Consider the following 16,063-nt stretch of genomic DNA (forward strand, 5'->3'; position numbering starts at 1 on the left):
AATGAAAAAGAAAACACAACATACCAAAACTTATGTGTTGTTATGAAAGCAGTGCTGGGGGCTGGGGAATTTCTAGCTGTAAACACTGACATTTAAAAAAAAAAAAGGTCTCAAATCAATAGCCTAATCTTTCACATTAAAATATTAGATAGGGTTGCCTGGGTGGCTCAGTCAGTTAAGGGTCCAACTCTTATTTCAGCTCAGGTCATGATCTCAGGGTCAGGAGATTGAGCCCCACATTGGGCACCATGCTCAGCAGCGAATCTGCTTGAGATTCTCTCTCCCCTTCTCCCTCTGCCCTTCCCCCCCACTCTCTCAAATAAATGAATAAATAAAATCTTAAAAAAAAAGAAATGAAAGAGGAAACCAAACCTACATCAAGCAGGAGAAAATAAAAATTGTAGCAGAACAACTGCAATAGAGAATATAAAAAACAGAAAAAAACAAATCCAAAAATTGGATTCTTTCAACAAAATTGATGAACTGTTACATGACCCAAGACAAAAAGAAAGAAGACCCAAATTACTAAATTCAGGAATGAAGGAGAGACATTACCACCAACTGTACAGAAATAAAAAGAATTAAGGAACACTATGAACAATTATATTACAATAAATTAGATAACCTAGATGGAATGGACAAATTCCTGTACAGAAACCACCAAAACTGACTCAAGAAGAAACAGAAAATCTGACTAGACCTACAAGTAAAGAGAGTGAATCAGGGATTTAACAACTTCCCACAAAGAAAATCCCAGGACCAGAAGTCCTCATTGATGATTTCTACCAAATATTTAAAGAAAAATCAAAGTCATTAAGGAGGGCACGTGATGTGATGAGCACTGGGTGTTATACTGAACTGATGAATCATTGAACATTATATCAAAAACCAATGATGTACTATACCTTGGCTAATTGAATTTAAATTAAAAAAAAATAAAGAAAAATCAAAGTCAATTCTTCTAATTCTATGAAGCCAGTAGGACTTTACACCAAAGCCACCACAAGATAACTAGATAACCAATCTACCGCAGACCTCTAACCCTTATGGGTACAAATGCAAAATCCTCAACAAAATACTAGCAAACCAAATCCAGCCACATATTAGGATTATAAAACATGACCAAGTAAGGATTTATTCCAGGAGTGCAAGGGTAGCTCAATATAAGAAAAATCAAGCACTGGGATAGCCAAAACTAATAGAACAAAGGGAAATAAAACACTTGATCATCTCAAGAGATGCAGAAACGCATCTGACAAAAGCCAAAACCATTTCATGCTAAAAAAAAAAATACTTTTTATCTAGGAATAGAAGGGAATTTCCTCAACCTGACAAAGGGCATCTATGAAAAATCCACAGTAAACATCGTATTTAAGGATGAAAGACTGAAAGCTTTTCTCCTAAGATCATCAACAAGACAAAGGACGTCTACTCTCACCACTTCTATTAAATATTGTACAGGGCAATTAGGCAAGAAAAAAAGTCATCTAGACTGTGAAGAAAGTAGTAAAACAATCTCTAGTCAAAGATGACACGACCTTACATATAGAAAACCTTAACAATCCAGACCTACCCCCCACCAAAAAAAAACTGTCTTAGAGATAGTAAGTCCAGCAAAGCTGCAGGATACAAGATCAATATACAAAAATTGTATTTCTATATATTAGCAATGATCTGAAAAGGAAAATAAAGTGATTCCATTATAATAGCATCAAAAGAATAAAATTCTTAGGAATCAACTTAACAAAGGATGTGTAAAGATTTGTACACTAAAAGCCACAAAAGTGTTGAAAGAAATAAAAGGAGTCTAAGTGGAATACCCCATTGTCACAGAAGACTCACTATGGTTAAGATGGCAATATTACCCAGATTAATCTACAGATTCTATGCAATCTCTACCAAAATTTCAACTGCCTTTTTTTTTTTTTTTTTTACAGAAATGGATAAACTGATCCTAAAATTCAAATGGAATTACATGGGAGCCCAAATAGCCAAAATAATAGTAAGAACAAAATTACAAGAGTCACACTACAAACCTACAATAATCAAACCTGTGCGATACTGGCATACGAATATATATATAGACCAATGTCACAGTATTGAGCGTACAAAAAGAACCCACATATTTATGGTCAACTGATTTTCAAGAGGGTGCCAAGACCATTCAATGGGGGAAAAGAATGGTCTTTTTAATAAACGTTGCTGGGACAACTGGATATCCACATGCAGAAGAATGAGGTTGGACCCCTTCCTCACATCATATACAAAATTACCTCAAAATAGATCAATCTGGCCACAAATTTTCAGAGATGACACCAAAAGCATGAGCAACAAAAGGATAAATTAAACTTCATCAAAATTTAAAACCTCCGTGCATCTAAGTACATTTTCAAGAAACTGAAAAGATAACCTAGGAAATGGGAGAAAATACTTGTAAATGATATCTGATGAAGGTCTAGCATTCAATATGTATAAAGACCTCCTCAGTCATCAGGAAAACACAAATAAAAACCACAATGAAGTTCTACTTCATCGCTACTAGGAAGGCTATAATCTTTTTTTAAATTGGAAAATAAAGACACAAACATAAAGCCAGAACCATAAAACCCTTAGAAGAAAACAGGAAAAAAAAAAATTTGACATCAGACCTGGCAGTGATTTCTTGGATGTGATACCAAAAGTACAGGGAACAAAAGCAAAAACAGACAAGTGGGACTACATCAAACTAAAAGGCTTCTGCACAGCAAACAGTCAATAAAATGAAAAGGCAATATATGGAATGAGAGAAAATATTTGTAGATCACATATCTGATAAGGGGTTAATATCCAAACTATGTAAGGAAATCCTACAACTCTATAGCAAAACAAAAAATCACCTGGTTACAAAATGGGCAAAGGACTTAGATCCTTCTTAAAGAAATGGCCAACAGGTATATGAAAAGATGCTCAATATAACTAATCATCAGGAAAACGTAAATCAAAATGAGGTATCACCTCACACCTGTTAAGATGAATATTATTTTTAAAAAACCACAAAAGGTGACACGCTGGTAAGGTTGTGGAGCAAAGGTAACCCTTGCACACTGTTGGTGGGAATATAAAATGGTGCCGCCACTACGGAAACAGTATGGTGGTTCCAAAAAATGACAGAAACAGGACTACCACGGGATCTAGCAATCCTACTTCTAGGCTTATATCCAAAAGAAAGGTAATCAGGATCTCATATGTCTGCATGTCCATGTTCATTGCAACAGTATTCTCAATAGCTGTGAGAAAGAAATAATCTAAGTGACCACTGATGGATGAATGGCTAATGAAAATGTGCTATGTAAATAAAATGGAACATTATTCAGCCTTAAATAGAAAGAAATCCTGCTACTTGGGACAACACAGATGGACCTGGAGGATACTATGCTAAGTTAAATAAGCCAAACACAGAAGGACAAATACTGCGTGATCTCACTTTTAGGAGGAATCTAAAGTAGTCAAATTCATAGAACCAGAGGATAGAATGGTGGTTACAAGGGCTGGGGGGAGAGGGAATGGGGTGGTGTTGGTCAAAGGGTACAAAGCTTCAGGAAAAAAAGGGGGAAATAAGTTGGCTAGGATGTGGAGAAACTGGAATCCTTACACACAGCTGGTGGGAACGTAAAATGGCGCAGCCACTGTGGAAAACAGCTTGGCGGTTCCTCAAAACCTCAAACGTAGAATGACCACATGACCTTGCAATTCCACTCCCAGGTATATGCCCCGAAGAATTAAAAACAGGTATTCAAATAAGACTGTGTACACACATGTTCATAGCAGCAGTATTCACAACAGCCAAAAGGCGGAAACAGCCAAATGTCCATCAACTGATGAATGAACAAACCGTGTGGTCGGTCTATCCATACAATGGAATATTAGTCATAAAAAGAATGAAGCACTGATATGCAGGCTCTAAGGTAGGTGTGCCCCCAAAACATTCTGCTAAATGAAAGACAAAAGGTCACATATTATATGATAGTATTTATGTGGAATACCCAAAATAGATAAATCAACTGATATAGAAAGTACATTGGTGACTGTCTGGGGCAAGGGGAGGGGGGAAAGGAGGAAAAAATTGCTGAATGGGTAAGGGATTTTACTTTGGAGGGATGGAAATGTTTCGGGACTGGAGAGACATGGTGGTTGCCCAACACTGTGAATGTTTTCAAACAGCTGATTTTAGGTTACGTGAATTTTACTTCAATAATTCTTTAAACAAAGAGGGACAGGTGGGAAAGGAGATCATCTCCACAACTACAGGTTTATTCCTCCATAATTCAGTTTTAATCAAAGTATAGATAGAAGTTGAGAATATGGCAAGTTTTTCCCTTAAAATGACCATGCTGGCTTACTCTTTGGGAAGGCTTTTGGTACACCAACACGTACCTAAATGTGAAGATCACACCAATGGGTGGGTTTTTATTAGAAGAGGACCACGTGATAACCTATCATTATATATATACTTTTTAATCTAGCTCATCAATAGTTTAGAGAGGATTTTAGGTCTATAATTTCCATTTGATTTTAAGCTGTAAAATGAAAAAGCACAGCATACCTCTCTGAAGGAGGCTCTGTGTATCTATATTATGGTGATACATTACTGAAACCATTATTTGAGCAATTTTCAGAAAAGCAATGGTCACTTACGTAATATTACTTTAAAATCTCTAGGACTAAAACCGCTCATGTAAAAATATTTATTTTTCCAGATTTTTTTTTTTTAAAAGTCAACTGACCAGAGATGTAATAAGGGTTTATTTTCAGACTCTCATTCTGTTTGATTGACCTAATCATGTGTATCCTATGCCAGCACCCACGCAGTCTCGATCATTATAGCTTTGTGGAGTTCTGCCAGACTACACACAGTTTCTGGAGAAGTGTGGTTTCTCTGAAGATCTGCAGGTGCCATTTCAAGAGAACATTCCTTACCATGCGTTTGGAACCAGTGGCTCTGTCAGAGACAGAGCCTGCGGGGATGTAGAACGTTAGCTTGGATTTGTGTGATTTTTAAGATGCTGTTAACTACAGATTTTCCTGTCATGATTCTTTAAATGGGATTTATTATCCATAATTGAGAGCAAGAAAGTCTAGCTGCTTATCAAGGAATTAGAACAGTAGGCCAACTTCATGAAAGCAGTGAGCTCCTAAAATAAAGAAACCTAGTTCCGTGAAGCTTTTCTCAAAATGTCAAGCTTGGAAAAGATTCTTTGCTGCCCAGCAAATGCTGCCCAGCAACATGGCACTCCTGCCAGAAGGGATTCTTTTCAGTATGTGCCTACAACACAGTAAACAAAACTGACCAGGTTCCCCCAGGTGGGGCTTAATGATGGCATCCATGGCAATCCGAGGAAATAGGGAAACTCACAAGAAGCTTTACAGGGCAGGGGCACCTGGGTAGCTCAGTCGGTTAAGCAGCCAACGCTTAATTTCAGCTCAGGTCATGATCTCAAGGTCCTGGGATCGAGCCCCATGTTGGGCTCCACACCTTTGCAGAGTCTGCTTCAGATTCTCTCCCTTTGCCTCTTCTCCACACTCTCTCTCTCTCTCTCAAATAAATAATTAAAAAAGAAAGGAAGCTTTATAGGGCAAAAGCAGGAGTGTGCTCCCTGTAAGGGGATTACACACACAGCAAAAGGAAGAGATGGAGGGAAAAGGGGTGGAGATGGAAAGAGAGGGTGGAGGCAAGGATGGAGGGAGAGAGGAGCAAAGTTCTGAAAGTAGCGCAGGTGAACCTTGAAAACATTATGCTGAGTGAAAGAAGCCAAACATGAAGTCCACATTATACGACTCCATTTATATTAAATGTCTGGAAGAGGGAAATCCATAGAGACAGGTCAGGGGCTGGGGGAGGGAAATAATCAGGGGATTGACAGCTAAAGGGTACAGTTCCTTTTTGAGGTAATGGAAATGTTCTTAAATGGACTGTAGTGTGGGCGCCTGGATGGCTCAGTCAGTTAAGCAACTCCCTTCGGCTCAGGTCATGATCCCAGGTTCCTGGGATCGGGCCCCTCATCGGGCTCCCTGCTCTGCAGGGAGCCTGCTTCTCTTCTTCCTCTGCCCCTCCCCCTGCTCCTGGTCGCGTGCTCACTCACTCTCTCTCAAATTTAAAAAATCTTAAAAAAAAGAAAAAGGGGGAAAAAAGGATAGCAGAGTGATGAGGTTTTGGAGGATGTCATTCAACCAAAGACATCACATGCTGGTGCTCCTATGGGTCCTGGACACACTGGCTGATGGATGCTGATGAAGATCAGATGGGCAGGTGCACAACAGAGAAAGGGATGTAAATACTAAAAAGTCCTCCATCAGGAAAATAATAAATTTCCTAATTGGGGGTCTTTATACTTAGGTTTTTGTTTTTGTTTTTTTGGTCATTTTATTTGGGGAGATGTTAAATGATTTCATTAAAACTGTCATTGCTAATAAACTGTTTATTTTCCTGGGAATCCAAAAGGCCACCTGCACATATAGGATGGTGAGCATACTTAGGGAAGACCTGAGAACACCCTAAGCTCTCACCTCACAGCATACATGCAAATGAACTTCAAAGAGATTTGTGGTTTCAGGTTTATCATCCATTTTGAGTTAATTTTTGTATAAGGTGTGAGGCAGGGGTCCAACTTCATTCTTTTGCAACTGGATATCCAGTTGTCCCAGCACTATTTATTGACGAGATTATTCTTTTCCCATTGGACAGTCTTGGCATCTTTGTCAAAAGTCAACTGGCCATCGATGTAATGGTTTATTTCTAGATTCTCAAATCTATTCCATCGAACTCTAGGTCTCTTTATGCTAGTGCCACAGTGTCTTGATTACTGCAAGTTTGTAGTAAGTTGTCAAATTAGGAAGTCTGAGTTCTCTGACTTTTTCTTTTTTCAAGATTGTTTTGGCAATTTTTTTTTTTTTTTTTATTTAGAGAGAGAGAAAGAGTGCACAAATGAGCATCATAGGGCAGTGGGGAGGAAGGGAGAGAATCTTAAGCAGGCTCCATACCACACCCAGCATGGAGCCTGACACGGGGCTTGATCTCAGAACCCTGAGATCATGACCTGAGCCGAAATCAAGAGTTGGATGCTTAACTGACTGGGCCACCCAGGTACTCCAAGACTGTTTTGGCAATTTGGGGTCCCTTGAATTCCATATGAACTTTAGGATCAGCTTGTCTGTTTCAGCAAAAATTCTAGCTGGGATTTTGACAGAAATTGCTTTTAGTGTGTTGATCAGTTTAAGCAGGCATGCATTCCTCATGTATGCTTGACTTACACCAGAGACTCAGCCACAGTCAAATCAAGGAACAATAATAATGGCTGACACATACTGAGCACTGAACTCATACCAGTCCTGTGCTGAGCGCTTCATATGGGCCATCTCATCTAATCCTTATAATAATCCTAGGAGGCAGGGCTTATTATTAACCTCATGTAACACACGAGGAAATGGAGGCACAGAGAAGTCAGGTGACTCACCCAAGGTGGAAGTGGCAGAGGCAGGGTTCAGGCGCAGGAAGGCTGGCTCCAGAGCCCCTGCCTTTCTCAATCCAGAATATACAGAGAGCCCTCAAACCCATAAAAAAAAAAGACAAGCACACCAGCAGAAAAATGGGGAAAGGATATGAAACAGATAATTCACCAAAGAAGAAAATACAAATGGCCAATAAATATATGAAATGATGCTCCATCTCACTATAATGAGGAAAATGCATAATAAGCCATAAGATTTTGTCCATCGTATTGGTAAAATGCCTTTGATTAATAAAATCTGGTGATGTGCAGATCTGGGAGCAAAGGAACTCAACAGTATTCAGTGAATACATAATGGTACATTCATTTTGGAAACAATTTGGCAGACTCTATTAAAATATAAAGTACGTATACCCTTCAGCCTGGTAGTTCCACTGAACTTATACACAAAGGATATGGGCAAGAATGTTCACTGAAGCCCTATTTGTAATTATGCAAAATGAAAGCAAATCACACATCGGCCAATAAGGAAATGGCAGCACTGGCCATGGCCAAAGCCACACCACTGGAATGCCAGCTCCATGAAGCCCAAGTTTACATCTGAAGTATAGATATAAAGATGTGGATATATGGATAATGTAGTAGGTTCCACGGTGGCCCCCAAAATATATAGTGGAGTCCTAATCCCCAGATGCCATAAACGAGACCCTATTTGGAAAAACGGTCTTTGCAGATATAATTAAGGATATTGACATGAGATCATGCAGGATTATCCAGGTGGGTTCTAAATCCAACAAAAAGAACCCCTATAAGAGACAGAAGACGACACCACACAAACGAGAAGGCTCTGTAAAGATGGAGGCAGAGATTGGAGTGAGGCAGCTGCAAGTCACCACAGCGGAGCTCGAGCCTTCAGAGGGAGCGTGGTCCTGCTGACACCTTCATTCTGCACCTCTGGCTTCCCGAACTCTGAGAGACTATGTTTCTGTGGGTTTAAGCCTGTGGGTTTATAATACTTTGTTACAGTAGCCCTGGGAAATTAATACAGATGGACAGATACATTTATTCAGATCTTTAATACATATTAAATTAAAAAAAGTTGTACAATACACACATAACTAAATTAAAAAGCCTTACACGTTATGTAAAACAAAAAAACACTGAACAATCTATGTGTACAGATGTACGTAACAGCACAGAAAATCATCTGGGACCAGCAGATCCCAAACGGACTTCAGCAGTTCCCTCCTGGGATGGGAATGACATTTGTAGGATGGGGGGGGGGGGGGGTTGCACAAAATCTCGGCTTTACTTTCTAACCTTCACACTTAAAAAAAAATGGTTTAATTTTCTTCAAAAAAACGTAAAGAGAAACTGATGACAAAGCTTAGCATTTGAGAGATTACGTATAGACACCATTTTAAGAAAAGCCATTTATATTAAAAAAAAATCTAGAAGGAAAAACAAATCTCTTATTCACTTCAAAGTATCTTTTCCTGAGCTAGGGAAAGGCAGTCTTCTGAGGCCACTGCCGGAGAAAATGCTGTATTAGCTATTACACATTGTGTGGTATTCTTTGCAAAGGAAACAAATTATGTTAAATATTCAGATTTTCTTTTAAATAATGCAATTTATGACACCCATATTTTATCCGATCAATACAGATAAAAAAATGTTTTCCTTGAGTGTGTATTCTGAGTGGGTGGTGCATATTAATCACTATTGTTTGTTTTTAATAATTTGATTTACTACTCACGCTTTACTGAGGAAGTTTCTTTCAATGCATCCTCCAGACGTAAATCAGAGTCCCCAGATCCTAAAAAATAAAAAGATTTTTAAAATTTAATTATTTTTGCATAAAACAAAATTGTACTGAAATAGTTTCTTGTAACGGTTGTTTCCCTTTAGAGGGTGTCATGAAGGTTAATACCATGAAAAGAAGTTGGTAGAAGCCATCCAAAGACACACTGAATTGATCTCCTTCTACAAACAACTTATCTCCACCAAAAGCAAAACGGAAAAACAGTCTTTGCAGATATAGTTAAGGATCTTGAGATCATGTAGGGTTTAATCTCACCAAGTTTAATGATCACAGTTTTCAGTCCACTAGAAGGCTGAAGGCTCAACTGTACAGAACACGAAGCACAATCTTACAAAAAAGCCTTCTCCATAGTATGTATGGCTTTTGCAACAAGGAATATTGGAGTCCAAAGCTCCACTGATAATGAGCCAGGTTCTTACATCCCACTCCACATCTCATAAATGCTGTACTACATTGTGTCAATCCAGGGTACCTTCCCCCCGACCCCAATATCCATATCTAGATTAGCAGCTCTGATTACACATCACTTAAAAGGCTTGAGGGAAAAGCTTTTCACAAGAGAATCTGTTCTCAGAAGTAGAGCCATATGCCCAACTCTGCCTGCTTTTGAACTTGACAGCTATCATTTCCCCTAGATGGGCACGTAGTTTCCAACAAGGGTATATATATTATCAATTCTCAAACTACTATGTATGTATACTGGAACTGAACAAATAGGTAAATGGGTGAGGAATTGTAGAAGCCAGGCTTCTCACTGTTGGAGAGGGAAATTATCGGTAAGAGAAGGCTAGAATGGGAGGAGTCCAAGATGGCAGAGTAGGAGACCTTAGTTTCGTCTGGTCCCAGGAATTCAGCTAGATAGCTATCAAATCATTCTGAACACCTGCAAACTCAACTGGAGAAGTAAAGAAAAGAATAGCTGCAACTCCACAAATAGAAAAGCAACCACTTTCTGCATGGTAGGAGGTGCAGAGAAGTGAATCCCAGGCGATATATGGGAAGATAAACCATGAGGGGAGGGAGCCTCCATCAGCCAGCTACTGAAAAGTGATATAGCAGCTGAGTATAAAATCAGAACATTAAAGGTCTGCTCTGGTGAGGGACATCACTCAGGTGGCTAAGCAGGGGCAGAACCCTAGGTGGGACAGGGTGGTCTCAGAATCCCTAGGGTTACAGGAAGACCGGGGATGCCTCAGTGCAACAGAGTTCCCAAGCATCGCAGCAGGGAAGCTGGCGGCGAACAGTGAGCCCAGGAGTGGGCTCTCAGCTCGGGGTCGCCATATACCATAAACTGTGGCATAGTCCAGCCACTGCTCTCCAAGCAGCGGCCCAGGGAGTGGTAGAACCTCAGCAAGACTCCCCTTCTTACCCCGGAAGGAGCAGATCAGGAGCCCACCACAGGAGTCTGCTGGGTTTAGAGACTCCACACAGGGTCATGTGCCAGAGATAGAAACGCACGGTCACAGGCCGGGTGAGTACAGAGTGCGGCCGGAGACTGGGGAACGGGAATGACTGACTGCTTTTCTCTGGGAGCTGAGGAGTGGGGCCCCGAGTTCTCGGCTCCTCTGGGGCTGAGATGGGGAGGCCGCCATTTTCGCTCTCGTCCTCCAAAGCTGTACGGAAAGCTTGCAGGGAACAAAAGCTCCTGAGAGCAAACCCGAGCAGATGACTTAGCCCGGCCCCTGGCAAGGGCAGTGCAATTCCACTTGGGGCAAAGACACCTGAGAATCAACGCAATAGGCCCCTCCCATGGAAGATCAGCAAGAACATCCAGCTAAGACCAAGTTTACGATCATAGAGAAATGCAGAATTTCAGCATTAGGGAAATAAAGTACATAGAATTCACAGGTTTTTTTTCCCCATGATTCCTTAAGTCTTTCAATGTTAACTTTTCTTCTCATTCCTTTTACACCCAATTTCTTATTTTATCAACTCTTTTTTAGGTCTTTTTAAATTTTTACAGTTACATTCTATCCTTTCATTGTATTTAGTTTTATATTTGTATATATATGTTTTTCTTTTTTTTTTTTAAGATTTTATTTATTTATTTGAGAGGGAGAGAGAGAGAGTGAGAGAGATAGCCCAAGAGGGGGTAGGATCAGAGGGAGAAGCAGACTCCCTACTGAGCAGGGAACCCGATGTAGGACTTGATCCCGGGACTCCGGTATCATGACCTGAGCCGAAGGCAGTCACTTAACCAACTGAGCCACCCGGGCGCCCTAAGTTTTTCTTTCTTTACAATTTTGGGATGCAGTTTCTTCTAACAAAGAGACCAAAATACACCCAGAATCTAGTTTATTGCTCTGTCCTGTTCACCTGTCACTTTATACTTTTTTTTGTCTTTTAATTTCCATTTTTACAGTTACATTCTATCTTTTCATTGTATGTAATTTTATTTTTATACATATATAAGTTTTTCTTTCTTTACAATTTTAGGATCTAGTTTTCTAACAAATGAAACAATACACACAGGATCCAATGTGTATGGATCTGTTCTGTTCGCCTGATTCTCTTTTTTTAATTTTTTTTTTCCAGTTTCAGGTCTCTTCTGATTTTTTCAGTGTATATTTCTCTGGGGTCATTGTTGTCATTTTAGTATTTTGTTCTCTCATCCATCTACTCTTCTCTAGACAGAATGACAAGATGGAAAAACTCACCTCCAAAAAGAGAACAAGAGGGAATACTGACTGCCAGGGACCTAATCAGTATGGACATAAATAAGATGTCAGACCTAGAGTTCAGAATAATAATTATATAGACACTAGCTCGGCTTGAAAAAAGCACGGAAGACACTAGAGAATCCCTTTCTGGAGAAATAAAAGAACTAAAATCTAATCAAGCTGAAATCAAAACGGCTATTAGTGAGATGCAATCAAAAATGGAGGCTCTAACTGCTAGGAAGAGAGAATTGGTGATACTGAAGACAAAATGATGGACAAAAAAGAAGCTGAGAAAGAGAGATAAACAACTACTAGATTACAAGGGGAGAATTCAAGAGATAAATGATACCCTCAAGTTAAACAATAGAATAATTGGGATCTCAGAAGAGAAAAGAGAGAGAAAGGCAGAAGGTATACTGGAGCAAATTATAGCTGAGAACTTCCCTAATCTGGGGAAGGAAACAGACGTTCAAGTCCAGGAGGCACAGGGAATTCCCCCTCAAAAATCAATAAAAATAGGTCAACACCACGACACATAATAGTGAAGCTTGCAAATCTCAGACACAAAGAGAAAATCTAGACAGCAGCTCAGGACAAGAGGTCCGTAACCTACAAGGGTAGAAACATTAGACTGGCAGCAGACCTAACCACAGAGACCTGGCAGGCCAGAAAGGACCGGCATGATATATTCAAGGTGCTAAATGAGAAAAATATGCAACCAAGAATACTTTATCCAACAAAGCTGTCATTCAAATAGGAGAGATAAAAAGCTTCCAGGACAAATGGAACTAAAAGAATTTGTGATCACTAAACCAGTCCTGCAAGAAATATTAAAAGGGATGCTTTAAGCAAAGAGAGAGCCCAAAAGTAACACAGACCAGAATGGAACAGAGACGATATACAGAAACAGTGATTTTACAGGTAATACAATGGCACTAAATTAATATATTTCAATAACTGAACGTAAATGTGCTAAATGCCCCAATCAGAAGACACAGGGCATCAGATTGGATAAAAAAGCAAGACCCATCGATATGCTGTCTGCAAGAGGTTCATTTTAGACCTAAAGACACCTCCAGACTGAAAGTGAGCGGGTGGAAACCGTTTATCATACTAATGGACATCAAAAGAAAGCTGGGGTGGCAATCCTTATAACAGACAAATTAGATTTTAGTAAGAGATTACATTTTAATAAGAGATGAGGAAGGACACCATATCATAATTAAAGGGTCTATCCAACAAGAAGATCTAACAATTGTAAATATTTATGACCCTAACATGGGAGCAGCCAATTATATAAACCAATTAATAACAAAATTAAACACATTGATAATAATACAATAATAGTAGGGGACTTTAACACCCCATTCATTGCAATGGACAGATGATCTAAAACAGAAGATCAACAAGGAAACAAGGGCTTTCAATGACACATGGGACCAGATGGACTTCACAGATACATTCAGAGCATTTCATCCTAAAGCAAGAGAATACGTTCTTCTTGAGTGCACATGGAACATTTTCCAGAATAGATCACATCCTGGGTCACAAATGAGGTCTCAACCGGTACCAAAAGATTGGGATCATTCCCTGCCTATTTTCAGACCACAATGCTTTGAAACTAGAACTCAATCACAAGAGGAAAGTTAGAAAGAACTCAAATACGTGGAGGCTAAAAAGCATCCTACTAAAAAATGAATGGGTCAACCAGGAAATTAAAGAAGAATTTTAAAAATTCATGGAAACAAATGAAAATGAAAACACAACTGTTCAAAATCTTTGGAATGCAGCAAAGGCAGTCCTAAGAGGAAAGTATATAGCAATATAAGCCTTTCTCAAGAAACAAGAAAGGTCTCAAATACACAACCTAACCCTACACCTAAAGGAGCTGGAGAAAGAACAGCAAATAAAGCCTAAACCCACCAGCAGAAGAGAAAGAATCAATTAAATAGAAACCAAAAGAACAGTAGAACAGATCAACGAAACTAGGAGCTGGTTCTTTGAAAGAATTAATAAGATTGATAAACCCCTGGCCAGACTTATCAAAAAGAAAAGAGAAAGGACCCGAATAAATAAAATCATGAATGAAAGAGGAGAGATCACAACCAACACCAAAGAAATATAAACAATTATAAGAATATATTATGAGCAACTATATGCCAGCAAATTAGATAATCTGGAAGAAACAGATGCATTCCTAGAGACGTACAAACTACCAAAACTGAACCAGGAAGAAATAGAAAACCCGAAGAGACCCATAACCAGTAAGGAAATTGAAGCAGTAATCAAAAATCTCCCAACAAACAAAAGCCCAGGGCCAGATGGCTTCCCAGGGGAATTTTTTTTTTTTTTAAAGATTTTATTTATTTATTTGACAGAGAGAGACACAGTGAGAGCAGGATCACAAGCAGGGGGAGTGGGAGAGGGAGAAACAGGCTTCCCATGGAGCAGGGAGCCCGATGTGGGGCTCAATCCCAGGACCCTGGGATCATGACCTGAGCCGAAGGCAGACGATTAACGACTGAGCCACCCAGGCGCCCCCCCAGGGGAATTCTACCAAACATTTAAAGAAGAATTAATACCTATTATTCTGAAACTGTTTCAAAGAATAGAAATGGAAGGAAAACTCCCAAACTCATTTTATGAGGCCAGCATTACCTTGATCCCAAAACCAGACAAAGACCCCATCAAAAAGGAGAACTACAGACCAATATCCCTGATGAACATGGATGCAAAAATTCTCACCAAACTACTAGCCAACAGGATCCAACAGTACATTAAAAGGATTATTCACCATGACCAAGTGGGATTTATTCCTGGGCTGCAAGGTTGGTTCAACATCTGCAAATCAATCAATGTGATACAATACATTAATAAAAGAAAGAACAAGAACCATATGATCCTCTCAATAGATGCAGAAAAAGCATTTGACAAAGTACAGCATCCTTTCTTGATCAAAACTCTTCAGAGTATAGGGATAGAGGGTACATACCTCAATATCATAAAAGCCATCTATGAAAAACCCACAGCGACTATCATACTCAATGGGGAAAAACGGAGAGCTTTTCCCCTAAGATCAGGAACACGGCAGGGATGTCCTCTATCACCACTGCTGTTCAACATACTACTAGAAGTCCTAGCCTCAGCAATCAGACAACAAAAAGAAATAAAAGGCACTGGGGGGATGGGTTAGTCCAGTGATGGGTATTAAAGAGGGCACATACTGAATGGAGCTCTGGGTGTTATACACAAACAATGAATTATGGAACACTACATCAAAAACTAATGATGTAATGTATGGTGATTAACATAATAAAATAAAAAAGGCATCTGAATCAGCAAAGAAGTGAAACTCTCATATTTTACAGATGATATGATACTTTATGTGGAAAACCCAAAAGACTCCACCCCAAAACTGCTAGAACTCATACAGGAATTCAGTCAAGTGGCAGGATATAAAATCAATACACAGAAATCAGTTGCTTTTCTATACACCAATAACAAGACAGAAGAAAGAGAAATTAAGGAGTCAATCCCATTTACAATTGCACCCAAAACCATGATACCTAGGAATAAATCTAACTGAAGAGGCAAAGAATCTATACTCAGAAAACTATAGAACACTCATGAAAGAAATTGAGGAATACACAAAGAAATGGAAAAACATTCCATGCTCATGGACTGGAAGAAAAAATATTGTGAAAATGTCTATGCTACCTAGAGCAATCTACACATTTAATGCAGTCCCTATCAAAATACATCCACTTTTTTCAAAGAAATGGAACAAATAACCCAAAAATTTGTACAGAACCAGAAAAGACCCTGAATATCCAAAGGAATGTTGAAAAAGAAAACCAAAGCTGGTGGCATCACAATTCTGGACTTCAAGCTCTATTACAAAGCTGTCATCATCAAGACAGTATGGTACTGGCACAAAAACAGACACATAGATCAATGGAACAGAATAGAGAGCCCAGAAATGGACCCTCAACTCTATGGTCAACTAATCCTCGACAAAGTAGGAAAGAATATCCAAAGGAAAAAAGACAGTCTCTTCAACAAATGATGTTGGGAAAATTGGACGGCCACATGCAGAA

The 16,063-nt window shown here is 39.3% G+C and overlaps 1 protein-coding gene across 3 annotated transcripts in view; it reads right to left on the minus strand.

The window, feature by feature from the left end:
- The window catches only part of CD99L2 (CD99 molecule like 2), a 92,323-nt gene that overhangs the window by 22,066 nt on the left and 54,194 nt on the right, over window positions 1-16,063 (minus strand). For all 3 annotated transcript variants that reach the window (XM_045883691.3, XM_045883692.3, XM_045883693.3), the window contains exon 2: window positions 9,241-9,300. In XM_045883691.3, coding sequence (XP_045739647.2) covers window positions 9,241-9,300 — 60 coding nt within the window. The remainder of the gene's footprint in view (window positions 1-9,240; window positions 9,301-16,063) is intronic.

This window comes from Mirounga angustirostris, unplaced genomic scaffold, assembly GCF_029215605.1.
Source record: "Mirounga angustirostris isolate CCGP_5_RB_7025 unplaced genomic scaffold, mMirAng1.0.hap1 SCAF_11, whole genome shotgun sequence".
NCBI classification, from domain to species: Eukaryota; Metazoa; Chordata; class Mammalia; order Carnivora; family Phocidae; genus Mirounga; species Mirounga angustirostris.